At 41.5% G+C, this 27161-nt stretch overlaps 1 protein-coding gene across 5 annotated transcripts; it reads right to left on the bottom strand.

Annotated features, from left to right (window-relative positions):
- Nucleotides 1-1309: 1309 nt before the first annotated feature.
- Nucleotides 1310-22364, bottom strand: MRPL50 (mitochondrial ribosomal protein L50). Of its 5 annotated transcripts, none has more exons than XM_044084017.1 (2): nt 19621-19739; nt 1310-5114 (listed from the first exon to the last, which is right to left on the bottom strand). In XM_044084017.1, the coding sequence occupies exons 1-2, from the start codon at nt 19641-19643 to the stop codon at nt 4538-4540; spliced, it is 600 nt and encodes a 199-aa protein (XP_043939952.1). In that variant the 5' UTR covers nt 19644-19739; the 3' UTR covers nt 1310-4537. The 5 variants fall into 5 exon arrangements, 3 of the variants coding, with proteins under 3 accessions (XP_043939952.1, XP_043939951.1, XP_043939953.1); XM_044084016.1 differs by lacking the exon at nt 19621-19739 and adding an exon at nt 22075-22347 and having other exon boundaries at nt 3154-5114; XM_044084018.1 differs by lacking the exon at nt 19621-19739 and adding an exon at nt 21099-21407 and having other exon boundaries at nt 3154-5114.
- Between the last annotated feature and the right edge of the window lie 4797 nt (nt 22365-27161).

Below are 27161 nucleotides of genomic sequence, written 5' to 3' on the forward strand. Positions count from 1 at the left end.
GGTAGGTCTATGTGGGACTGGGTTTGTTGTGTGTGTGGTTACCATCTCCTCCTGTCTGGTCATGCCAGCCCTGAGTTGAGAGAGTTCAGCCTCCAGTTTGGCTATATAGTTGCATCTCTCACATGTATTTGTGTTTGTGTTTGTTGGGAGGAGAGGGTTGTCTGTGTACATGAGAAAATTGTAGCATTGTCTCAAGATACCCAGATTAACCAGCTGAACTGGAGAGGGCGCCAGTAATCTACCACTCGACATGCTAGAACAGTATAAGGGAGTGCTGTGCCTTTAAGGGAAGTGGATATTCACAGGAGTGGTAGGTGGATGTAGTGCTTACTTAGTACAAGAGTGCTTACTTAGTAGAGAAGTTTTGAGAACAAGTGCTAGGCTTATAATATAGCGAGTAGTCTGATTATACTAAGAGTAGAGCTTCCTTAAGGGAAAATTTGAAGACCAGACTTGGCGGAGCCAGAAGAAGTTTAACCAACTTTAACCGGCGCTGCGCTATGCGCAAAGCCGCGCAAATGCGGATTTTAAACTGGGAACTTCAAAAGAGCTAGAAATGGTCCAAAACAACCAATTACTACAGCTCTTGTGCTGAGGTCACTTCTTACAGGGACAGGTAGGCTGCTCAAGGCTCCCCACTCCCACTGGTGAGCAAAGAAACTTCCTTCTATCCAAGTAAGGTAATGGACAACACAGGAATTACACCACAGCCCAGAATACAGCAATGCCTGTAAACTGGTCTAAACTAGTTGAGGAGAGGCGGGAAAACAAGGATTATATTTTTGTTTTTTTTTTGTTTTTAGATAGAAACACACAGAAAATGCAGAAAGAGTAATAAATCAGTTACACAGGCTAGCACACTTTAGTGGGCAGCCTCAACAGTTAAATTAAACAAGCAAACAAACAATCTTTCAATCAAATTCGACTAAAATGTAACTTTAAGTGCAGATATTAAATAATGCAGCAAACAGCTAAAAAACAGTTTAAGCTTGTTTAGGGTAAGCTAGAGAAGGTATTTCAAGTAAAAAAAAAAACAGCAAAGATACTTAAATCCAGAAAGTAGTCACTTTTCTGAGTTCTCTGTAGCTAGGACCACTCTGCAGGACCACGAGGTAAAAACAATGGCACCCATTCAGGACAAGGTTCTATGCCTTGTGCTCATAAAGTTTTGGGATAGGCTCCTGCTCCCTTCTAACCTTGCACTGGATTAACTGAGTAACTCATGAATGAAGCAACCACTGACAATTAACAAAGAAAAAATTATTCAAATTTGATTAGAGCACTACCTACAAAAATGAATAACTTTGACTTTCGGCAACTAAACAGTTTAATTCCAAACTCAGGCTGCTGGAATATTTGAATTAAAGGCAAACATTTTGGAATCTGTTCTGCATGCAGAAAAAGCAGTAAGATTGAGAGTTGAAGCTTGGCTATAAGCTACTCTCACAATAGAAAATTTAAAAAGACAGGGAGCATGTATTGACGCATGACAGGAAAACTCTAACAGAGACGTGAACCACAACAGTCCTCCCATCTTCTGTGTGTTATTTTAGTTTAGTGTATTCATTTGTTTTTACTTTATTCATAACTGAACTGGTCATCGACTCTTTTTCAACCATGACTCCAGTCAAAAGGATAACAGTAAATGCAATATATACTTACAATGTAAAAAAAAAATGACAAAAAATATATACTTTTGGTGGGGTATAAGGAAACTAAAGATCACACAGAAAATGCAAGCTACATGTAGACAATAACTAAAATCCAGGATTAAACCTCAAACCCTGAGGCCGTGAGGCAAGAAATTTTAACCCACTGAGCTACCATGCTGCATTTATTTGTCATAGTGCCAGTATTTATTCATATTTCACTGAAGAAGTGGAAAAGCATACTTTAAACCCCAGATCCAAAAGGTGAAGAAAGCATTCAGCCCAAATGCCTAAGAACTCATTGAAAGATGTATGCCCTAAGAGAGTTGACTTACTTTCACAAGGCCACAAAAAACATTTATCTGTAAGCAGAGGTGAGAATTTGGACCAAAATGAGTAAGGGTCCTTGGCCGAAGCAGGAAGTGCAGAAACCATGCAATTAGGCCTAAAACATGGCTGACCAGAGATATACAGGCCTGCCCAGAATATGAGGACATAGCAAGAGAACCACACCTGTCAGGACCAAAAAGGAACTTTTAGAGTAGCTTTGGCCTTTTGTAGCCTGGCCTTTTCCAAAAATTTTGGGAATAATTTGAAATGGGGAAAGTGTACATGAGACCAGGGGATCACTTCTAGATGACAGCATCCCAGGAACATCCTGCTGAGCGAGGAAAAAGTTTCTGCTTCTGACATTGGGTGACGATGCAAAGACATTACAGCAAGACTATCCCCCAAACTGGGCCATGTGGCTCAAAACAAAAGTGTGCATGGATAAAATAATTAAGCTGAACTAAACTCCAGATCTTTAATTTCACTTAAGGTAGGATACTAAGGAACAGGCAGGTATATATCTTGTGTGTCAAGTACTGCCATCCAAGCATACTGTATTTTAAGGGGGGGTGCCTTTTTTTTTAAATTGTGTTTCTCCTCTGTTGTCTGCCTACAATCAGCACTCCTCTTTCGGAAGCCATCATACAAACAACCATCAGAGGTTTTGTGGTTTGGCCCCTTATTCCCAACATTCCAGTGGCTGACAGGAGCAACCACATCACTAAAAGGACACTCTATATATTCCCTGGGCATACATGTGGTCTTGCACAGAACTGCAAGTGCTACCCTCCTTGACTTGAACACCAAGCCATATCTTCAAGGCATGCAACCAATGTTACTGTGTAACTCTCCGTTTTTGTGAGAGCAGTTTGCCCAACAGGGACCACCATTTTCCTTCCCCAAAGTTGGGCAATCTGTTGTAAGCCACTCCCTTACATTCTCCCCAGTCTGACTATTCTAGAGACCGAGCCTCTAGTCAAACAAGGGTTGTCTAAGTCATACTCAGTCTTTCATCCCTCTTTGTAACAAAGATACACCCCAAAAATAATCATAATAATCATTGTCGTCATCTTCATAGTTGTAGTCATTGTCTTCTTGCTTATGGATTGTGTGTCTGTATGGATGGATGGATGTTACAGGAACAGTCAGTCAAGAAAGTTAAGTGACAAAAGTCTGAAATGCATGACTTATGTACAGTAATTTAATACTAGTATTCCGCCGAAAGAAAAGAATTCAAAACAAACACAGCCAAAATGTGTGAGATTTTGATGTCAAAGAGAAGCAAGTGATACATACAGTCATAATACACAGATTCTACCCAAAACAGCTGCAAATAAACAGCTACAAATAAACCTGCAGGTAGCACATTATGTTTTCACACTGTCTGCACTACCCTAAAAACTTATTTGGCAACATTGCATCACTGCCTGATATCAAGAAAAATAAGAAGTGACTCTTGTGAATACTAACACAAGTGTAATATCTGCTGGGAGGAGCAAAAGATAAAAATATGTGTGGCAGTGATAATGGTGGTTGAGCAAACGGTTATGAAATATAGTTTCATTTAAGAAGAAAATGAGGTTGCCACATGGTAAGGACTACAAAGGAATAGAACATTTTAATGCATCTTTGGCCCCCTACTCTTTCCATCACCATAAAGCCCTCATCTATTATGCTCCTGTTGCCATACCCATGTAGGCCAGCAAGTGCAACGCCATGTCTGTTACTCTAGGCCCAATGCAGGTGGATGCTTCTGTAACACATACTACACCGGGTTACAATGAGATGCATTTTCTAGCATGGTCACTCCTCCTCTATGATTCTTCCATGCAGACCAAACATCTGTGGCTTGGCATGGTCCAACCCTTCCCCTGAAATGGTTGCCAGTACTCACCCTCCCCTTTTTCCCCTGGCCGCTTCTTCCATGGTCTCAGTCACTAAACAATGAGTTCATATGAACATGAGAACATCAGTCTATACTACAGTGGCAAAACGACAAGAACATCTATGATGACCTTTATGGTCAGGCAAAACATTGGTTAACAGGTGATTACCAACAGTACAACATATTACAGACTTCATGTTTCATTCCCTACGATGAAGGGAGATTTCACATCATGTTGTGACCCTAAGTCAAAATGGCACCGCAGGGCACTCAGAGATGGAAGACAACATTGTACAAGCATGTACATCTGTTTGACTGTTTCCATTATAAAAAAAAAAGTTGAAAAGAAAAAAACACTGGATACCATGGCTAAAAAGAAAGCTAGTCATGTAGTTACTTCAATACATTCAACCAATTTTAAAGATCTTATACTATGAAAAAGGAAAGAAAATCTGAAAAGAGCTGGGTCTTGCTTCTTCCTCCACAACGGTTTCCAAACTGTAAATGACAATACCAAATGAAGTCTTAAAAAGAAACCATTGTTGTAATATGGCGGCACAAGTGGCAGCATAAACAGTCAACCAACTCAAGATACTTAATAAAAAAAAATAGTGAACAAATTATCCCTAACCCCAAATTCATTTATATTTTTTCAAGACCCAAGTCACATTCATTACACAATGACTACAGACGTTGATTCATTCTCACAGTGCAGAGAGAGGATCCATTCAAAATGAATGGATGGGTACTGAATCTCACATCCTGGCCACAGTGACCTTGGAAGCCTAATATGATGAATGCCAAAGACAGACAGAAGAGACACACTTTCCATAATAGTTTCCTCATAACCCCAACGGATACGGAGATTTGATGGTAGATCTAGTGAGGCCAGGTCATCAAACTTTGATGTATCTTTGACAGGAGTCTTATAGAAATCAAGTATGTCACGAGGAGTCTTCATAAGGTGAAGTCTAGAGTTGGGAACAGAATGCTGAAGCTCATGGGATAAGTTAGCCAGAATGATAAACTTCTGTGCTTGGTCTTCAAGTTTGACTTCCAGCCAGTCTTTTGGCAGAGAAGTTCCAACAATGTGTCTGAAATGGTATTCCACTCGATTCTCTACATTGTCTGGAGGGGTGTATCGTTTACTCCGTGCTGGAGGTTTCTCATACTCAAAAGGTACAGGCTGGCTAGGTGTGAGCTCCAGCTGTCCAGAAACTACAACTATGTCCTCTTCATCCTTCTTCTTCCTAAAACGTTAAGGGGGAAATAAAAACACACAAACAAAAGATTAATGTCTTACTACTTCAGGTCTTTTTTTAAAATCATCTGTAACAGAGATAAGCCTACCATTACCCTATCTCAAACATAACTTTTGTATCCTATGGCAAAGTGAAGTACACAATAAACTAAAAGGAAAGCACAGGGATTATTTATATGCCACTTCAATTAATTATATAATGCACAGCAACAAGTCCATAAATAAAACAGGAAAACCAAGCCACCAGCATTACTAACTGCTGCTGTGAGAGGGCTTTCTGGTCTATGCAACTCTTAATAATTTATGCTTTAAAATCAATACCCATGTTGTTTGCCCATTTACAAACTTTCACCAAGTTTAATCATATTCTGATCTGCTATAACCATTTGAGATCCTTTTTTGCAGGGGTAAGTTCCCCTACATCACCCAAACTCTCCTAAATATTTATAACAATTCCAAGGACCAATAACAATCAGCAAGGGGGATCTCCCAAACAGACTGCACAGTGACCTCAACAATGGCCATTTTCACTCTTAACATGAAAACAGAATTAACTTCAGAGGAACAGCTCATCTAGACATTCCCTTAACAGCCTGTAGGAGATAGAGCTGCATAGGACAGGTTATTAAAGCCCTGTATTTGTTTTCATGACGAACCTCCATGGACATTCCAATTGTTGTATGTGCCTACAAAAGGGAACAAAAGCGAGTACTGTAATCAAGGAGGAGGGGAACAATGACCTCCTTGGACCTAGATGACATACCTTTGTTAATAAGCTGCACAACACAGAATGATTTCCTCACCACCATAAACTCATGATGGCTGAAGGCTAGATTACTGTCTGCGTATGTCACCAAGTCCCTGCCTACTAGGAAAACTCTTACAGGTGTGTTGTCAATAACCAGGAGTGGCGGACTTCCTGAAGGATACTATTAAGCATTTCTTGGCATTTATATTTAGTCCATGGCTCCGATACCAGTAATTTGTCTGTATCATCCCTTCCTGGAGAACATTAGTGTTAGTGGGGGATTCTATGACTACTCCTAATTTGCACTTGTCTGCAAATTTAGTCAGCCAGATGCCTCAGACACTGGCTTTGACTTCATAGAAATAAATTCCCAAAAGGAGTGGTCCCAGGACCGATTCCTGAGGGTCTCCACTTACAACTGGCCTCTTTGTAGAGGTAGACCCCACAATTCTAGCTTCCTGAGTCCTGTCTGTGAGCCAGCTGGCAATCCACTGGGTGACATTAAGGGTTTATACATAACCTAGAGTCTGCCAACAATGCCAAAGTGGGGTAGAGTCAAATGCTTTGGTCAGGTCAAGGTAGACAGTGTAACCTGTTCTGGCCTCATTCATCACTTTGGTGACCTTCATAAAGCAGTCTCCCAGGATGAATGGGCATGAACTGCCTTTGATGAAATCAAACTGTGTTGGGTCTAGTGACAGGAATTTTTTTTTATGTCATTATTGATCACTTCCATGATAGTTCTTTCCATGGCTTTGCATGTTAAACGTACGGGTCTGTAATTAAGCTGGGGGTAGGAGGGACGAAGTTTAAGAGCTGAATGTGTCTGCCAGTAGGTTTGCTTTATCTTTTCTGGCTCAGTGTAGGTGGCTCCATTAACAATGAACTCTGCAGACAACTGCATATTGCCCTTGAGGTTCTGGACACAGCTAAAGAATACACTGTGGTTGCCTTTGTCCTAAAAGGCAAGAATTACCTCAAATTAGGCTTTGGTAGACATTATCTGTTCTCTGAATTGTTTGACTAGATATTCATTGTATAATTTCATCGACAATGCAGACCATCAAACTGTTCTGAGTTCGCATTAAGGTAGAGATCAAGAAATTTGCCCTCTTCCCCAATGTAGTGCGATCTAGGAGTTGGTATATATAACGAGCAAGGAGTGTAGGGATTTGATTAGCTGCATTGTAAATGAGATGACAATCGACAGTGTGGCCATTCGATGATATGACACAGACCCAGTGGGTACAGCTGCCTCCTGTATGTCCCTGTATTTCAGTCAAAAACTGCTACTGTTATACATGGCAGTTACAACCATCTCTAATGGTGTGTCTCAAACAAAGTGAGCTTGTCCATGCAATTTCAGTCAAAGGCCACTGTTGTTGTATGTGGTAGTACAGCCATCTAGGACTGCTGGTTCCTTTGTAGGTATGAATTACCTGCATATTACTACAATATGTCTTGTATGCTCATTTCCTGAAAGGTATGGCAAAAAGTTTCCTCATAATGGTAAGATTTCCTAAGGCAACTCTAAAATTGAAGGTTTAATGGACATGTATGCTTATTCTGCCTGGTACTAGTGTGTGTCACAGAAATATGCCAACATCATGAAATTTGGCTCATCTGCCATACTGCAGTACACAAACCATTCCTCTACGCACATAGTAACTTCCATCTGGTCAAATAGTTTGGGGGTATTACACGTTTCAAACACAGATGTCACACTTAAATCATGTGAAGGGTGCACTTGATATACAACACATTCAGGTAATGTTTCTACTGTAGGGTGAGTCAGTCAAGTGGTTCAACAAATTGTTGGTCAACATTTTAGAAACAATACGAAGGGAAGACCATGTAACCTTGCCAATGAAGGTTAAACAAATATACTGTATAAATTTTGTATATATTTTGCAAATTTGGCAAAGTCACCAAACATAGTACATAGATATCAGACATAGGATTATGCATTGTTTTCAAATTAAGCTGAATTGTTTTGGTTCAGAATACATTTGAATCTACTGCAACACACACACAATTTTTTTCTTTTAACATAAGATCAGGAGTTCACATATAAAAGTATAGCTATTAAGGCACTTGCATCTTTAAGTGAAATATTGATATTTTGATGTGTGCGCGTGTGTGTCACACAACCTTGCATTCTGCGTCAGTATGAAGTAAGCTTATTACTATTTACATTATCCCTGGGATTCAAACTCTGCGCAGGTTTCGCAGAGAGCCTACACGGGAGTTTACATGTTAGCGAGATGGTGCGCGGAGGGCGGTAGCACGCAATCCTATTAATGAGACATGGCAAGCCTAAGCCAGTTTTCGTGGCTGGCAACTGCTGCCAGCCACAAAACTGTGTAAGCAAATGCAAATATCAATTCCATGTAAAACAGAGCACCTACAGTCCGCAGATTTGAATGGAATGCCACAATGAACACCAGGGCTTCACAGATAAGTTGTACTAACAGATTCACAGCTATCTCCACAAAGGTCAACATAAAACGGGGACATCTAACCAGAAATAGGGACATATTTGCCATAGATGTCCCATAGACATGTGGTAGAATGAAACTCAAACATACTTGTTTGTCCCTTTGAGCAAGATAGGGGGACAAAGGCATACATAATGGGGGGACAAAGGCCCAAATATAGGGACAGATGCTTAACATTGAACTTCCAGGTTTTGCATTAGTGTGAACAATCTGAAGAGCATGAAGTTTGAAACGTGAATGTCAGTCATCAGTTTCTGACTTCACTTAGCAATGACATTCCAACAATTTGCCAGAAAAACATGTTATGAGGAAAAGATTACAAATATGAGACAAAAACTGGACATTTGCACAAATCTGAACAGTTGAGAGGTATGCACTCAAATGTATGCAATATTGAGTCACATCAGATCAGAGATCATCCCAGTGATATGGCAGAAAGCCATATATTTGATAAAGAAAACATCTGGACATTCTAGGAATATCTGGACAGTTGAGAGGTATGAATATGAACTATATGGTCCAAACACACTACAAGGGTACCTACAGTGCAGAGTAGTGAGACATCCCATTCCTGGCATTCTGTTAACGGTCTGTAACAGGACATGGACTGCCAAGTAAAATGATCACTAAGGGGAAGTGTGTATACTGAATAGGGACACACAGATGAATTATAGAAATGAACACAGATAAAGAGGACAAGTAAAATTCCCTCATGTATGGCAGAGGAGGGCATGTCAGTGGAAGATGGTTGTGGCAGCAACACAAATCACATATCCATACAGTACGGACTGTGAAAATGTGTTGTCTGTGACGGTGACACAAGGTGGCATAACAATGGGGAGGATGCCTGTGTGAGATAAGCATCTTTACATAAATAATGCAGAGGATATCTATCAGTGATCTAATACAAAATTGGGGTAGGGTGCATATTGTGTAGCTGTGCAAACTAATATGTCCAAATACGAGTGTACTCTCAGCACAGGTCTCCAGCCAGGTAGCCACAGGTAAAAGATCATGGAAAACATAATAAGAACCAACCACAATCATGGACAATATCACAATACCACCACCACTAATCACATGCCTCTGACATAACATATGTGATGTGGAGTGATGAGACTTGAGCCTACAAACACACACTTGAACACCTACTATGATACATCCACACTCTGAGGATAGTCATGCACACTCTCCTGGCACTGTAATTTCTGCAGGAGGTATTAGTAGGGACACTGCTATACCTGTATGCAACAATATGGACAAGATAGGCTGGATGCCTTGTGTGCATGGCAGATACATATGGCACTATCCACACTGTCACAAATGACATACATGCCATTAATGTTGTCAAACACCAACGTATGTAGTGTGTGCATAAGCTGAACAGGTAGCAAACATGCGTCTGGTGTAACAACTTCAATGGTGTTCCGCACCATCAGACAGTCATGTACATTCCACAGAAAGAATATGTAGCTGTTACCAATAAGCTGTGTGACAGCACACTGTGAAAAAGGTGGTATGCTTCAGTTACACATCACTGGAAGATGTGTAGCGAGGTACATGAAGAAGGGTGCACTGTACCACAATGATTAGTGTGAGGAAGGCTGGGAACCATGGAGATATTAAGGCCTCTGATGCACATGACCTCACATACCCAGTATTTCTGTTACATTCAAGGAAGTAGTCAGCACTATGACTATATGCTGGTAGAAGTACCATTTGCCATCTACCACAGGACATGGATCAACATACCTACTGACCTGGTTACAGGGTGTGATGTCCACATTGTACTTGGGTGGGGTGTTTGTTTCCTAATTCAACAAATCCCTCCATGTTTGTCACTACAGGTGTTGTCATGGCAGTAGCAGCCATTTTTGGTATGTATTCATATTGTGTGCATTATACTAATATCACAGCTGGTGTCAATGATTGTCCCACAATCTGTAGTCCTTCAAGCAGCTGTTTCGACACAGCATGTGTATGTCATTTGTGATGTCCATCACTTGCTAATGGACAGGAAAGGGTCTAGTAGACACCCCAGATATACCAACCTCATCAATGTACCCAATACATAGGTCAAATCACAAATTTCAACATAGTGAAATGGAATGTATGTCACTCACTGGTCTACAATATGGTGACATACCTGTTTATGGCCACATACAACTGTTGACTGAATACCTCAGTGTGGATTTGTGTCAAATGCCCCGACCTGGTCAAGTTCCACAAGATGACACTGCTCTCATCATGCATGCCCTTGATGACCACTTTGAGGACATCAGATGTAATGGACTTGATGTAGCATTAACTCACAGAGGACTCTTGCACACACCTGCAATATTACTACTGCACATGCAGAAGAGGTCAATGATGACATGTTGGTTACCTTACAGTCAAGGAGTGTCAGGATGTCTCTATACATGCATCAGGTGCTATCTCCCAGTGTAGGTGAATGCATGCTGATGTACACCCTTGTATAGGAACATAAGTCGTGTGGAGGGTGTGTTGAACTGTGTACTCAACCATATCAGGACGGTGTATCTGCTGAGTCACACCACAGATGATATGTGATGTTGTCAGAGCCTACTGATTCCATGTGACAGGCCTGGATGAAGGTAAGACAGTACAAACTGCCTACTGTGATCTTGCTACAGTTTTGACACAATTTTCCCATGCAGGTATCATTGAGAAAACCTCCAAGCTGGGGATCACCCTTATGTCAGTTAATGGATAATCAACTGGCTCACTAACAGAACACATAATGTGAAAGTTGATAAATCAACCTGTACCAGCAGAGCTGTCACCATTGGCAAATCCCAGAGAGCTGTACTTGGCCTTCACTATTTGAACTCTATTTCTCGACAGTTCAGGCGAAAGTATATGGCCTTTGGCTTATTAAGTTTGCACGCAAAATGCAAGAATCAGAAATCACAGAGTCCACCAATGGTGATAAAGTACAGGAGGAGCTAACACACACAACCAGATGGAAAGGCACACGATCTACAAATAAATGCAGAACTGTGTACTTATAATGCTGTTCATCTGAAAAGTGGAATTCCATGTTATTCACAGCACTGACAAAAGTCCTGCTATGCAAAATCCACTGATGCAAGCACTTGGAACACATGTAGATAGCAATCTGAACTTTGACCTCCAAGTGTCCACATTACTACTGAAAGCCTATGTTGTGCAAATCATAAATCACACCATCATATTGAGATCTTAGGATTGTATGACAGCACTGTAGTCAAACCTCATCATTACACCAATAGAGTATAATGCTGTCTGTTACATGTACCTCACCAGACACATGTAGCAGCTGGAGACCAACAGGGCTTCCTCAGAAAGGTAATACAGGGCCTACAAAAGCCATGTCACTGCAATCTTTATTGCATAGGATGAGATGACTTCTGCCTGGCCTCCAGGCCAGTCTCTAATCCTACCCTGGTGGGAGTACTGCATATCCAAACATCTGATATAGCTGATGACACTGGCGGTGTCTGCTGAGAAGAAAACAGTATCCCTACATGTTGGTGTAAAATTCTCTCTGTAATGTCAAGCATGAGATTTTACACACACACACACACACACACACACACACACACACACACACACACACACACACACACACACACACACACACACACACACACACACACACCAGTTGACTGCAGTGAGAACAGAACACCTACCTAACTACACAGGCAACAGAACACTGTACGTTACACAAGCACCATGGCATAAATTTGATTTACACAAGGGTGCAGATTAACATAGTAGATAACATCAGCAGGCCATGTGGGGACAACAGGTTGGGAGGCTTGCATAGGTACATAGCTTCACAGGTTCATATGAGGCTACCAGCCTAACAACACTAGGGTGTTTAGAAGCCTAGCTGTGCAGAAACACAAGTACCCTTATTGAGCATAGCTGGATGGTCCTTTTTAGCAGAGTGAGTTTGTGAGCAGTACCAACTGTCCCTGTCCCTGAGGGACATAGGTGCCAGCACAGAGGTGACTTTACAATCACCCAACCAGTACTCAAGGTTGAGCTTGAACAGGGTCAATGAGGAGCACTGCTTCACATGCATTGGGAGGCTATTACAGAGGACTGTGAATTGTTGTGTGATATACCTGTCTCCCCAGCATGTTCTGTTTATGTCACTGGCTAGAGAACCCTGGGGCAAATTATTTTTGCCCTATATGAACTGTAGATGTCCATCATTTCCAGAAGGGCAAGGTCTGAGACTGCTCTGCAGGGCAGCCATAGATCACCTCTCAGCAGCTTGCATGACACCCAGTACAGTGACAGCTACGCCAGTCTTTCCATGTATGTCATGTCTGAAGGCCTATGAGTCTCCCAGACACAACTCTGTATTTTCTCCAATTACTGCATCTGTCTGGTGAGGTACAGACAGATATGAGCATTGTACTCCATTACTGGTGTGATAAGTATAGAGTACGACAGAGGTATGACTACCCTCGTCTTGGATGTGATGTCCATATATATGATGTGCATAATGCACAGTGCGAGTGTCACCACTATGGCCACATAGTGCTGAAAGTGTAGATTGCTATCAACATGAGTTCCCAAGTCTCACAACACTGTGTCTGAGCTTAGGGGGTGCTATGTATACCATAATTAGCAGGGATATTTGATGGACAAAGGTGACTGTGATTATGTGAGGTACTGCCAGCTATGCCAGAAAAAGTAGGGCAGTGGATGTGCAACATATACCAGCACAGTTAGCTGGAGTTCTGTAAAGAATTATATGTAATTTGTATATCAAACTGATTTGTACAGATGCCTGTGTTGAAAATGCATTTGTAAAGCTGTTTGTGTTAAAAATGTACCAACAGTGTGTTCTGGTCGACAGAAAAGAAATATGCACGCATGTCAAACTGTACTATTGTAACTAATTAAATATATATATTGAAAAAGAAAATACTGGAAGAAAAGAGGTTAAAGCTCAGCCCCAGCTAACTTTTAGAAAAATATTCTGAAAGTAAATTACTTAATTTAGGCCATAAAGATTTTATCTTACAGTTCTGATTGCAGCCAGAGACAAAATGTCTGTGAAAACAATGACTAGGAATCCTGCTGTATTGTCCTTAGCAGTGAACTAATTGCTAACCTGAAAGGGTGGAAGTGTTGAAAAGTTTTTATGACTTACAGACACTAACACATCTTAGAAATGCTGTGTGTGTATGTAACACATATGTATGAGATTCTGGCTCAGTTTAGGAGGTAGGTAAGGGGACCAGAAGTCAGATGACCAGATGTATGTGATGTCATTCAGTAATCCAGCACTGAAATGATGTTTTAATACTAGATGAGACAAAAGACTCAGTGCAGTTTGTTTTTGTTACCTGACAAAGAAGGATCTCCCTCACCCACTTCATCTTGCTTTGCTTCAGTAAGTAATCAAAGAACAATAATTCTTTAGATCAGTCAGGAAAATATAGTGAGATTAGTTAAGCACTGTTTTTCTGTATCTGTGTGAATCTATTCATCTGTGTTCCTGAAACTCGTGTTTACTGTAAATAGACATTTAGTATTTTCATTTTTTTATTGTTTATTATTAAATATACTTAGTATTTTCATGTTCTCTTATTGTTTATTATTTTAATATTTCCTGTGACTGAAACTCGTGTTTACTATAGACATTTAGTATTTTCATTTTTTTATTGTTTATTATTAAATATACTTAGTATTTTCATGTTCTCTTATTGTTTATTATTATTAAATATATTTAAAATGCCGCAGTGGTGCAGCGGTAACATTGATGCCTCACAGCAAGAGGTTCTCCCATTCGATTCTCGGCTGGAGTGCAGGGAGTGCCGTCTGTGTGGAGTCTGCATGTCCTCCCCTCGGTTGGGTGGCGTTCGAAAGACATGCATAAATGGGCGTGGCTTCACTGAAGGTTGGACGTCAAGCTGGCACCTTGGCGCTCATGAAAATCTGCCAATCACTAGCGGACCGGAGTTCCATTGTGGCGACCCCTAACTGGGAAACCTAACCAGGAAAAGCCGAAAGACAAACAAAAACATTAAATATATTTAAACTTTTCAGTGTGGTCCTTTACAGAATATTTTAAACTTTGAGTGTACTTGTATTTATTTGGTGATGCTGTGGTTGCTCCTGGAAGCCTTACTGCATTGGTGAAACACTACATTTGTATTAGTATTAATTTCACTCAGTACAACTAGGTACCCTTGTAAGAGCCGGAGTAGCTGGCTTGGGAGTGTCTGGTGGCAACAACTACCTTATAGTCTGAGTAAAGTGTAGCAGAGCGAGTAAATCTGTGTCAGCCTTTCCTAGGTGTGTGTGTGTGTGTGTGTGTGTGTGTGTGTGTGTGTGTGTGTGTGTGTGTGTGTGTGTGTGTGTAAGTGTAAATCAAATCTCAAAGAGTGTGTGGCAGTAGGACACAGACACAGAGCATTGTTTTCAGAGAGAGAGAGTGGTGGAGAATTTGGCTCTGACACTCAGTTGAGGACTCAACTCTACAGATGGAGAGACAGAAAAAAACCCAGCCCGCGGACTACGTTCCCTGTGGGCTCAAGTGAAATTGTGCTCGATGCAGAGAGCTGCATCTGGAAATACTGTGTGCGCATCTGTATTTGTTCCACGTGAACGTCTCTCACCGGTGGCAGTGGTGAGGATTCAGCCTCTCTGATTCCTGGCCCAGGAGGGATGTCACAGGGACAATGAGTCACTGTATAGGTTTAAGGTTCAATCCGTGAGTTTGGCACCCATACTTATGTGTGTCAGCCCCTACTGTAGTATGTTACCATCACTGGGAGACTCTATATGAGTGAATCCAGTTAACAGTCATCTGCAAACTTGGTAAACCACAGGCCATCTACTGTTCCAAACAATTGAGGGCCCAGCACTGATCAGCACTGATTCTTGTGGTATTCCAGTGGTGAGTGGGTTAGCGGTGGAGGTGCACTCTCCAACTTTGACAGTATGTGTTCTGTCATTGAGACAGTTGGCTATCCATCTAGTACTATATGGCCTAACTCCCAGATGGGAGATCTTCACTATAAGATAAGAATGGGGGATGTCAAAGGCCTTGGATAACTCAACTTAGATAGTATGTCTTGTTATCACTCATCCAGGTCATTGGGGTCAGTATCCAAGAAGTCCACAAGGGTCAATAAGCAAGACCTACCCTTGACAAAACCAAAGTGGGTAGGGGTCAAGTGTGCTGACGGTCACCTATGTCCCTGTGAATATGATCCATGCTGATTCCTGCACTAGCCTTGCATATAAGTCTTTTTAGGTATGTGGGTCAATAGTTGTAGTTGTGCAATGCACATCAGTCTGGTAACATGCAGAACACACACATATTACAATTTGTAGTGTGACTAAGGGTTGTAGTGCTTGGAAGGTGCCAACATATGGAATTGCTGTAAATATATGACATATAGTTAGAAACGGTCCTCAGTTTGTAATGTTTCCACATGTAATTTCATGTCATACAAAGGAAAGGGACAGTAAACAGCAGTAATACAGCATAATACATATATTTCCATAGCACAGCGAGCAGAGGGTTTGCACAAGGGTTAACAAAGTGCATACACATGCAAAATACACGTTTGCACACTGCTAAGTAATGTGCAAATGCAAGCCATATGGTTAAAGTCTGACAGTTAGTATTGAATCTCTGAAATATACCTACTACTTTACTGAATCTGTGGCAACACATCTTAATACAGTTAATGCAGGGATACATTCCTTTTTGGGGAGATATGGTACCAGGTTCGAAAACAGCTATATCCAACACTTTTAACTAGTTTTGCATTACCACTGCTGCTTGTTGGTGCTCGGTGTGCACCACCACGCTATAATGCATTAAAGAAAAAAAAATGGTAAAGAAAGAACAGTGGTGAAATGGGGAGCAAGCTAGGGGAAGAACAAAGGGAAAGCAGGACAGGAATATGCAGGAGGAATGTAGGGAAGAAGCATAGCTATCCATTTCATTAACAGTATAAACTGAACACGTGCAAAATATTAACTGAATTTGGACTGTCATCTCCAGAGACAATGATGAACATAATGCAAACGCAATCATGTTGTACAGAAATTGAACCAAATGAAGTGTGTCAAGACACGTGTGAAATGGAGAGCTATGTATGGGACGATTTTTTTTTTTGTGGGACAGGTGCCCATTGAGAGAGAGAGAGAGGGCTGTTGGGGAAGGGACATATTTATGTCTGGGTCAGGTAAGTTGGATAGGTGAAGAAACTATTGCAGACAAAAAGACAAAAGAAGAGGCAGGAAAGGATATGGACACAAAAGGTCAGGGAAACCATGCTTGAGGTGAGGGTGGAGACATCCAGAACCCACAGTCATCAAGATGGGTGACAGTGAGAATAGAGTCCTCACCCACTGGACTGTCACCACTGTCACCTCACTCCACCTCTGGCAAGAGTGCTAGACGTCTCCTCCTCCTCCTGGTACTATGTAAAATGAGGGACATCAGCCTGTCCAGCCAGCGTAGGATTGCACCAAATGTGAGGTACACAACCATACACACCACCCCTGGCAATTCAGTGCAGGTGATAAATTGGCAGCCTTTGGCACTGCTCCCAGAGGGAACCACTGGACTAGCTACTGGGGCAGGACTACCTGAGGGGGCAGGCAGTGCAGAATCAGCAGAGATGGTGCTGCTACGTTGGCCACCAGATGTGCTGGGCAACGTTGCCAGAGCCAGTGGAGGGGGGCAGTTGGATCCTGTGGGGAAGGCCTACCCTCCTGTGCTGTGGAGCATTTTGTGATGTGGTACACATGAATAACATGGACACATTTTTGACAACACATAATAAAAAAAAGAGAGACATATGGTTGTGGTGACAGACCAAAAAAAAAAAAAAGAGAGATAATATTAGTACCTTCCTATGTGACATACAATGCATTAATACAATTAATTGACTCTACTATCTCAACTATTACTCTTAAGACTACCACCTCCTAATACATTTATTTTACTTTAAGACTACCAGCTTCTAAACACTATACTACAGATTGCAGCAAATACTTTTTGGCATGTGCATATATTGCATACATGAGTGTTCCAATTATACAGATTACATTTTACAGTAGGGCACATGTGCCACTGATACAGTGCTTTTACTTCAAACCCTTAATTTACACACAACTGAATTAACCGGAATGTACAGTTGGAAGTGTGGTATCTGAACCCACAACCTCTTATTAAAGTGTAATATTGTACTCTGTGCTACAGACTAATGCATGCATACTTGCTTTTACAGTTGAAATATGCATTTTCATACCAAAAAAAGCTATCTTTAACTTTTAATGCTACAATAACACTTCTCTTTTGCTGCATACATGCTTCCCTCATCCTCGCCAATCTAGCCGAACGGGTTCTTATAATGACCTCCCGGTCCATGGCAGTTGTGGAAAAAAAAAATAGAATACCATTATGAATAGCAGTCTTGCCTATATTCAATTTTTAAGTTTTACAAGTATATGTGGGATGCCTGCAACCCTAAATTCCTCAATCCAAGTGTTGAGGGTATCCCTCTACCTCCGCCGTAGATTATAGTGAAGCCTACACTGATCACCAGTGTGTGGGATAACAGTGGCACTGGATACAGCCTGGGCCAAACTATCCCAAGTTCCGCCTTACACTGGGAGCCAGAAGAGTTCCCCTGCAATACCCTGGCACTGTGGTGTTTCACTAGGAGTCCAATAACAATCTTGGACTCCTAGACAACCCATCTTGGTACCATAATCTGAAACCTTCTTCAGAAATACCTGCCACATCTACCACATAACAAGATTGCGCTAAGAGGTGCATCGCACACTGCTGCACTTTGTGCAAAACAGTTAAGCACAACCAAACCTAACATTCATTTTTCTCCATTTCCCTTGTTTGCACTAAGTGGTGCATCGTGCAAACACTGGCCAATAACATCATAAAAAAAAGAAAGAAAAGGGAGAGGTCATTGAAATGAGGGAAAGCAATCTATGGCATACACACTAAAAAATGTTTCTACACAAGCCTGGATTTGAACTCTAACTCCAATGCACTTTCAGAATACAGGATGGGTGCCTTATCCCTCTTTGCCACACAAACAGCTTTTCGGCAAAGAACTTAACTCAATATGCACACGACCAACTGCAACAGCATCTACAGTGATATCAAACCATAAAAGTGATACTTGTACATGTATTAGTTTTGAATGTAACGCACCTTGTGATCACACAACCTGTCATGATTACTGCTTGCAAATATACAGCTCTGTCCTACATTTGTGCATTTGCTGGCCATTCTTCATTTACCCAAGCACTAATATGAGACATGCAGTGTGTAAGCCACGCCATATCATTGGCCATAAAAAGTGTGAGGATATTAAGTCGAAATAATATCACATACAGTTGCCAACAAATGAAGGGCAGGTTGGATGTTAAGGAACACAACCTGTGACTTGTGTGCTGCTTACTTACATTTCTAAGCTTACATCTAACACTTTGTAGATCTAACCTGACACACTCCATGGAAGTAAGGCAGCCTGCAGTGCTGCTGTGTTTTCCTTCTCCCAAACACTAGTCAGTCACACTTGTGTGCCTGCACTATGTTTACATCTCCTACACAGATCCAACTTTTGGGGATTCAGCAATTATAATGAGATCACATCTCATTCGCATATTCACCGTGCTAACAACCCTGAACCTACACACCACAGAAAGGCAACCATGTAGCTAGGCAAACCTGATTGTGGGGACACTTTTTTATGTTGGAAAGGCTGCAAATAAAGCTATTTCTTCAAGATTTAGCTGTACAGATAATTACTGCACTTCAGAATGTATGCTTCCATTTGGACAGCTACATATACACTGGAATGTAATTAAGAAATATTATAAAGCATAGGCTTTTACACTTTTATCTGTATGCATTTGTCAGACATGTTTGCCAAGCCATATCATAATGGAATGCTGTGTGATAAGTATGTTCAAATGTTTCAGGGACACTTTCTTTGACAGAACCTTTAGCATTTCAAAGAGAGTTTGTTAGCAAATTGCATAATTTTCAAGTTCTTTTGGGGGGGGGTGACATAGTTGCATCACTGTTATGGCAACAAGGCAAGACTGCTCTTTTGTGGGGGGGGGCAAAGGCGAGGTATTGTTATGGCACAAAATGCTGATTTATTAGTGTGAAACAAAGATATGCCACTCATTCCTATTATTACACAACACAATCCAGGTTCAAGACTTACCTGATAAACACAGCAGTTGACATAGTTCTGTCCGTGTAGACTCCTTTCCGTGGCTGTATTCCAAAAGTTTTGGAACATGCAGGACAAACCAGCCTGGAGTCTACATGGATGCTTTACAGCTTATTGAATAGCTCTACCATGTTGGATTGGTTGATCAGCATGCAATTCAGCTGCTTATGTGCCTGGTTTGTGTAAGGGTGTGCACCTCTACATGGCGCTTACTGAATCTAAAACCTTCCGCAGCTGTGTGTGCATCATGCCGCAATGCGGACACAGTGAAAAACGACCATGTAGGCTTTACGGAATCCCCCTGTATGTCTATGTATATCACTCAATCGAGTTGATGGTGCGTATGCTTTACAAATGCACATTTGCTATAAGCTGTTAAATACAGTCCATTTAAAGGAGACACCCTAGGAGAAAATAACCATGTTAATATACGGTGGTTAAGCAGTATAAATACATAATGCAATGAATGTTTCTACAATACACAATTAAAAGCCACCTTTCTAAAATACAGAGTAAAGTCAATAGACACCCCAAACGATACATTAACAAGAAATAAAGAACACAATCTTATTTATCTACTTACACCTACTCTTTGTTCACCAGATTACTCCCACTAGGTTACTATCATCTTTTCAAGACAGACCAGAGTATTTGTATTGACTACAAGAAATTAGTTCAGGCCATTGGGGAACTTCCACTTCTCTTTCTGAGTAAGTGTCAAGGAATCTTTTTACAGCCACCAACACAGGCAGAAGGGACCAAAGAACTGCACACTCTGAGAGGTGCAGAGTCAGTATTGAGAAATTAATCAAAGTACCCGGTGTGGCAAAAGTACCAATAGCCTTCAGTTTTTCTAGTATAAAAGGCGGGTATGCTACCTGTTCAGCCACTGACACCCACAGACTGGGAGGCTCAGCTACCATCGGAAAGAACAAACTTCTGTCTTCCAGTTTTACTGTCTAACCAAAGCTAAAGTCCACAGCCGAGACCAGACTGACCAGTAAACAGACAGTTTATACATTTTCCTTCATCACCAAAGATCCTGTCCAAGAGGGTAATGGCAAAAGTGCTCTGGCAAAAGTTGTTCTATCCCAAATTGTAAATAGTGTACAGTTCATTTGACTCTCTATCTGCCAGCCTATTTCAATTCTTCTCCCTTACGAGTCAGTCGTATTATATTCAATTACTACTAAATAATGTTGCCTCTCCTTTGTTTTTTTCTTGTTATAATACTTCTGCATTTCACTACACCAATAACAACTTTGTCCTTTATTTGCTTGTATGTATGATTGGTTCTGTGTTGAGTGTGATTTTAATTATTGTTCTTTTTATTGTAATTTACTAGTCTGTTAATGGAGCTTTTCTCCTCGGGCCTCTGCTGAAAATGGACAATGTATCCAGCCAGACTAGCCCGGTTAACAAATGTAAAATAAAAAAAATAAAATAAAAGTAATCTATCAGTGTAGTACCTCATGTACAGTTCTGTGCAGGTTAGGGCGTGTCCACATTGATTGGCAGGTCATCGCACATCTGACTGACAAGGTATGCTAATTTAACAATGACAAGGTTCTGCTAATTTCCACTGTTCCCTGTTCTGGTTGGCTCTCTTTCCTACCGGCAAGTGACACGTGATTCTGCTGATGCACTCTGTCTTCTTTGAGATTCCTGCTGTGCTAACAAACGGCCAGAGATGCGCTGAAACATAACTAGTATCTACAGCTCCGAATTCAGTCAATAGGCATAAGAGACTTATGTGAGTTTCATCTTACTGACCATTCCTTGTGATTCTTCTGATGGGGATAATAAAAAGCAACACCATTACCCTCTTCTGAGCTTGCCCACTGTGACAGCAGCCTGTTAGGAAGAAGACAGCCCTGACCAGCAAGAATGTGAAAGAGGGCTCAACCAAAACAAAATTTTCACAAGTCGTGTAAGTTTGGGATAAGCTAAATAGTTCATACAACTAAACCCATGTGATGGTACAACTAAACCCATGTGATGGAAAAGGCTAATGTAGTTGCTTCTTGCTTTAAACCAAAGAAATGTTGTAAACAGAAACCTCAAATTTAATATAACACCAGTACCATTCTTTCTACAATCAAGCACGATCTTAAAATACAGCATTTCATTTCCCCTTGGGTACTGCTTCCTGCTTCTTCTTTCAGATAACGGTCTAACAGCTAATTAATACGAATGTGGCGTGACTGTGTAAGGAGCGGGGTTTGCTACTGCGCATCCTGCGAGGTACTACACTGGTAGATTACCTCCAAGTGCACTCCCAAATAAAAAAAAAATATTCACCTTCACTTAGGATCAAGATACCAAAATTAACTCCCTCAACGTAAGCAAATTATTCCCACTCTCTTGCAGACACCAATTTATAACAACTAAACAGTATAAATTCACCAATTAACCAGCATCATCAGCGCACTTTTGCAAACATACCTGAAACGACTAAGAAAGCCCCCTGACGTGCTATAACAGGCTGAAAGAGGAACATGTGTCTTCCACAGAAATACTGCCACCCTTTTACTATACATGCATACACCCGCCATCATACAAATCGTCAATGTTGCGTACGAGTCTTAATCGTTTAAGATAAATCATGGGACTAATAGTTCTACAAAGAACATACGCCGCTCACCGTTAAATATGTTACATGTGCGTTAGACGTTATTGTTTCCTCGGACTACCCAAGGTGACATGTGAGAGGGAGGTGGGATTAGGCGCAGCCTTATGACGGCACTCGCCGAGGGAAACGGTAATGAAAAGTGTCTAGAATTTTGGACGTTGGAGTCAGTGCTGTTTGTTTTATTTTTTCCTCTTAAAATAGTGGTAGTATAACGAAGGATTAAACGGTGCTGACCCCCAGTGTTGGGTTTGCGATTTGATTGGTATGGCTTGTCTGTACTGTATTTAAAAGTCTAACGAGATTATCTTTGTTGATCTGAGTGGTACACGTTTCAGTCAATACGCACAGATACTGTTAAGGCGAGAGTAAATAAAATAACATGAAGTGCGCCAGTGTATTACACCATAATGAATATTACAAATTTGAAGCAAGCATTTGTCACTGCAAAAGGTACCTGTGAAGTGTATCTCATTATGTGCAACAAATGTCAATTGAAAAGTCCACGTTCAATGCTGTCACACATTGAATGGGCTTGTTTACCACGCCTGAAGTGCTAAGAACTTTTTTTAATATCCACTGTAATTAATAAATCGTAAGAACGTCTTAAATGAAGTTGCTATTCATACCTCTCAAGCTCCTAGTACAAGAATTCTGGACAAAGACAAAAGTAATTGAGGAAAACAAACCCAAAGTCATAGATTAGGAAGGTATAACTAACAGGTTTGGCATTCATATGCGTTTTCTGAAGAATATGAAATCTGAAATTCAAATGTCTGTCATTTAGTGACTTCAAACCTTAATGACTTGTCAGAAAACCCCACATTTTATGATGAGCACATACAAAATACAGGGCAAAAATCTGGACGTTCTGCAAACAATCTGATCTGTTGAGAGGTATAGTTCATAGGTAGGTACTAGGCTATCTGCCCGAAGGCATGCCCCCTTAGATTAGTTCCCTGTGCCTCTGTCCAGCAAAGCCACTAAGTGATCCCTGGGGTAAACTTTCTGTTTCCCATCCACTCGTCAAGGTTTCTATTGAAGAGTGCTAGCAAGGAGCTCTGCCTAATGTAGATTGGAATCTTGTTCCAAAGCATGGGAAGTCTTTGGGACAGGAATCTATCCCTCCAGCACGTCCTATTTATTGTGGTGAGGTTTAGATCCCTAGAGCGTGTGGTTTGAGGGGATAAGGTTTTCATTAGGTGGAACATGTCCATCAAGTCTGGGTTGGACATGGCCTTGTATGTCAGGCAGAGATCACCTCTGAGCAGGCGGTATGCAACCGAGTACAGCTGGAGTTTCTTCAGTCGAGCTGCATAGGGCATCTGTTTGAGGCCAGTGATCCTCTTGGTGAGATACTTCTGTGGTCTTTCCAACAGTTGCAGGTGTCTTGTAAGGTACATTCCAAATGGGGCATTGTACTCTAAGATGGGTCTGATGAGTGATGAGTAGAGGGGCACAATGACCTCTTTTATTTATTTATTGCCGTTGGTTTACCAGGATAGTCCATTGGGCCATAAAGAACCCATTTTCAATGGAGTCCTGGGGAGAAAAGCTCCATAACAAAAGGTATTTTCAACATTTAACAGTAACAATCTTGGTACAGAGAGGTATTAATATTATGTAAACAGAATAAAAGTAGAACTAATCAAATTTAGAATAGCAGTCATAACAGTTAATACATTAAGAAGAAACCTACTAGTAATAGAATAAATGTAAACATTAATACTGATTAGAGAACAAATATCATAGCTATGAAAGTAGGATATGGTATTGAAGGAGAATTAAGTAGAGTTAGTTATGTGGGGTGGGAGCAAGAGCATTCCCACTGTGATGCTAGATGTAGGTGAAGAGACTTTTTGAAGGCAGAGTGGTTAGAGGTGGTGTGGATGAGTGGAGGTAGGGAGTTCCAGAGGTGAGCGAGGCTGAAGGTAAGAAGGTTTTTGCCTGGGGGATGAGTCGGTTTGTGTACTTCTAGTAGATTTTGATTATTTCTTTGATCTGGATGCAAACCCTTTTGTGATTAGGTGGGCCACACAGAAGGATTTTCTAACCACTTTGGCAATGTGATTATCAAAGGAGAGATTACTATCTACCTGGGTCCCTAGATCCCTTATTACGTTTTCCATATTTAGGGGACTACCACCTATGTGGTAGTTTGTAGGTACTTTGTTATTTCCAAAGGGAATAACTATGCACTTTTTGGCATTTAGCTTGAGGCCATGATTTTGACACCAGATATCCGTCTCAGTGAGACCCTTTTGGAGGATGTCTGTGTCAGCCGATGAGTCAATTATAGCCCCTAGTTTGCAGTCTACTGGAACTTGGTCAGCCATAGTCCTCCTGTGCTTGTCTGTACTTCTGAGAAATATATGCTGAGCAGGAGGGATCCTAGGGCTGAGCCCTGGGGAGCGCCACTTGTAACCGGTTTAGAGTCAGACCTAGCTTCCGCAACTCTCACCATGTGGGTTCTGTCCGTGAGCCAATTGGCAACCCATCTTGTGACACAGGTTTATGTTCAGGCTGGTGAGCTTGTCTTTAATACCAGAATGGGGAATAGTGTTGAAGGCCTTTGTGAGGTATAGATAGGCTGTGTGTACCACCTTTCCCTTATCTATAGCCTAAAACTGTCTCAAAGAAGTCCACCAGGTTTAGGAGGCATGATCTGCCCTTAACAAAGTCAAACTGGGTAGGTTCCAGTGTTTGGAGGTTCCCAATGTCTCTGTTAATGAGTTCCATGATGATGCGTTCCATAGCCTTGCAGACCAAGCTGGTCAGGCTTATAGGGCAATAGTTCTCGGGGTCTGTTGTGGCTCCACCTTTGTGGAGCAGAATAACCATTGCTGTGCACCACTCTATGGGTACGTAGCCTGTGGAGAGGCTGAGTTTGAACAGTGTGTTTAGGTGAGGGGTTAGTTCATCTTTGAGATCATGTAGGATGCACCCTGGGACACCGTCCGGTCCATTGATGCTGTGTTTTTGACTTTTTGAAAGGGCTATTTTAACCTGAGTGTCTGTGATTTCAGGGGCTCTACATTCTTCTGGTATGGTTATGGGCCCTTTTGGGGATGAGAGGGGAGGTGAAGTTTGCACTGAACCTGTCTGCCAGGATGTTGGCAATATCGGTTGGTTCAGTGTATTTTGTGCCATTCTGTATTAACTCTGAGCAGGTTTGGGCATTGCCACTTAGATTCTTGACATAGCTAAAGAATGTCTTGTGGTTATCTTTGGAGTCCTTGGCAAGTTTTTTTTCAAAGCTCACCTTGGACGATTTTATGAGGGATCGTAGTTTCTTGCTGATACTGATCAGGGATGTCTTCCCTTCTTGGGATTTTACTCTTTTCTGTACTAGTTTCCTCCTTCTATTGTATAGCTTGTTTATGGCGGGGGTCCACCAGACTGGTTTCCTTTTCTTGCAGGAGTGAGTCTTGGTTTTGCTTGGGATAGCACGATCCATGCATTCTTGTAGGTGCCCGTAGAATGCATTAGTAAAGGATTTTGCAGCTTGGACGGCATTATCCTTTACGATGGGGGCTTTGAAACTTTCCACCTCCATCTTAAGTAATGTGAAGTTTGCTTTTGAAAAGTTTTTCACGGTGGTTTCCTTGTCCAGGTTGGGAGTGGAATGTGGATATCCAAATTGATTTGTTTATGGTCAGATCTAACCAATGAGGGGTTGACCTCCAGTGTGGAACACCGGTCGCCCATGTTGGTGATGACCAGGTACAATATGTTGTCACCTCTGGTGGGAGTGTTCACCAGTTGTTCCAGGGCATTTGAGTTTATAAATTCTAGGAAATGTTAGACAAGGGAGTTAGTACTTGAGTAGTTCTCCCAGTTAATGTTTGGGTAGTTGAAATCACCCAATATTAGGGTGTTTGGTAGGACCTTTATGTTACCCAGTGTTTCCAGAAATGTGGAATGGGGGTCCTGGGACATGGTGGGTGATCTGTAGCAAGCTACAATCTGAATTGCAGTTTTGCCCATTGTTAGTTGCACGTGGATAATCTCTGAAGCATTGTGCTGTGCCACTAACATGGAGGTGTGGGTATCCTTGATGAATATGGTTACCCCCCTTGCCTTTTGTATTTTGGTCCGGATTCTGCGGCCGAAATGTATGGTATGGTAGTGCTGGGGTGCTCTCTGGAGCCTTAAACCAGGTTTCTGTTACTGGACATATATCAGTTTTCTCCATACTGAGGAGTGCCTTGAGTGTGTGCATTTTGATGTTTAGACTTCTGGCATTGAGTAGTATTACCCTCAGATTTTTGTTACTTCTGTTATTTACGGTGGTGGGTTTGTCTTTTGAGCCTAGCGTAAAAAAGGCACTATAGGGGTGGCAAGAGCCTTGGCCAGTATTTGAAAGCCTAAGGGTGACAGGTGCAAGCCATCTCTAGCGAAGCAGCGTGGCTTGTCGACATGTCATCTCAGGCAGACAGACACGGGATCCCCTTTGAATAACACTAGAAACTTAGCCAGTTGTTGAAACTAATAATTTTTTCTTTATACCGTGGTATCATTCTTGGTGAGGAAGGATGCTACTCAGGGTCATACCGGCCTACTCTACCTGATCAGAGAGCTCTTCCATAGCTCTTTTCATATAGTCCAGAGAGGTATGGCTCAGGTCATTCACAGCAACATGGACAATGACAGAGTCATATTTGTACTTGTTCTGGAGTGACCTGGGTGTTTGTGTTATGTGGCGGATCCTGGCACCCGACAGGCAGCTAACAGTAACCTTCTCCTTATTCAGCCTAGTGAGTGGGACGTCAATGTGCCTGACTATAGAGTCAGCTATTACTAGTATGTTGGGTATGTTATTTTGCCTTGAGGGCTGTGATTGTGTGGCACACTGGTTTTGTGAAGTATGTGTTTCATGGTTTGTGTTGAGGGGGTGGAGGTT

The sequence above is a fragment of the Protopterus annectens genome, chromosome 9.part0 (assembly GCF_019279795.1).
Source record: "Protopterus annectens isolate FY-2018-M chromosome 9.part0, PAN1.0, whole genome shotgun sequence".
Lineage (NCBI taxonomy): Eukaryota > Metazoa > Chordata > Ceratodontiformes > Protopteridae > Protopterus > Protopterus annectens.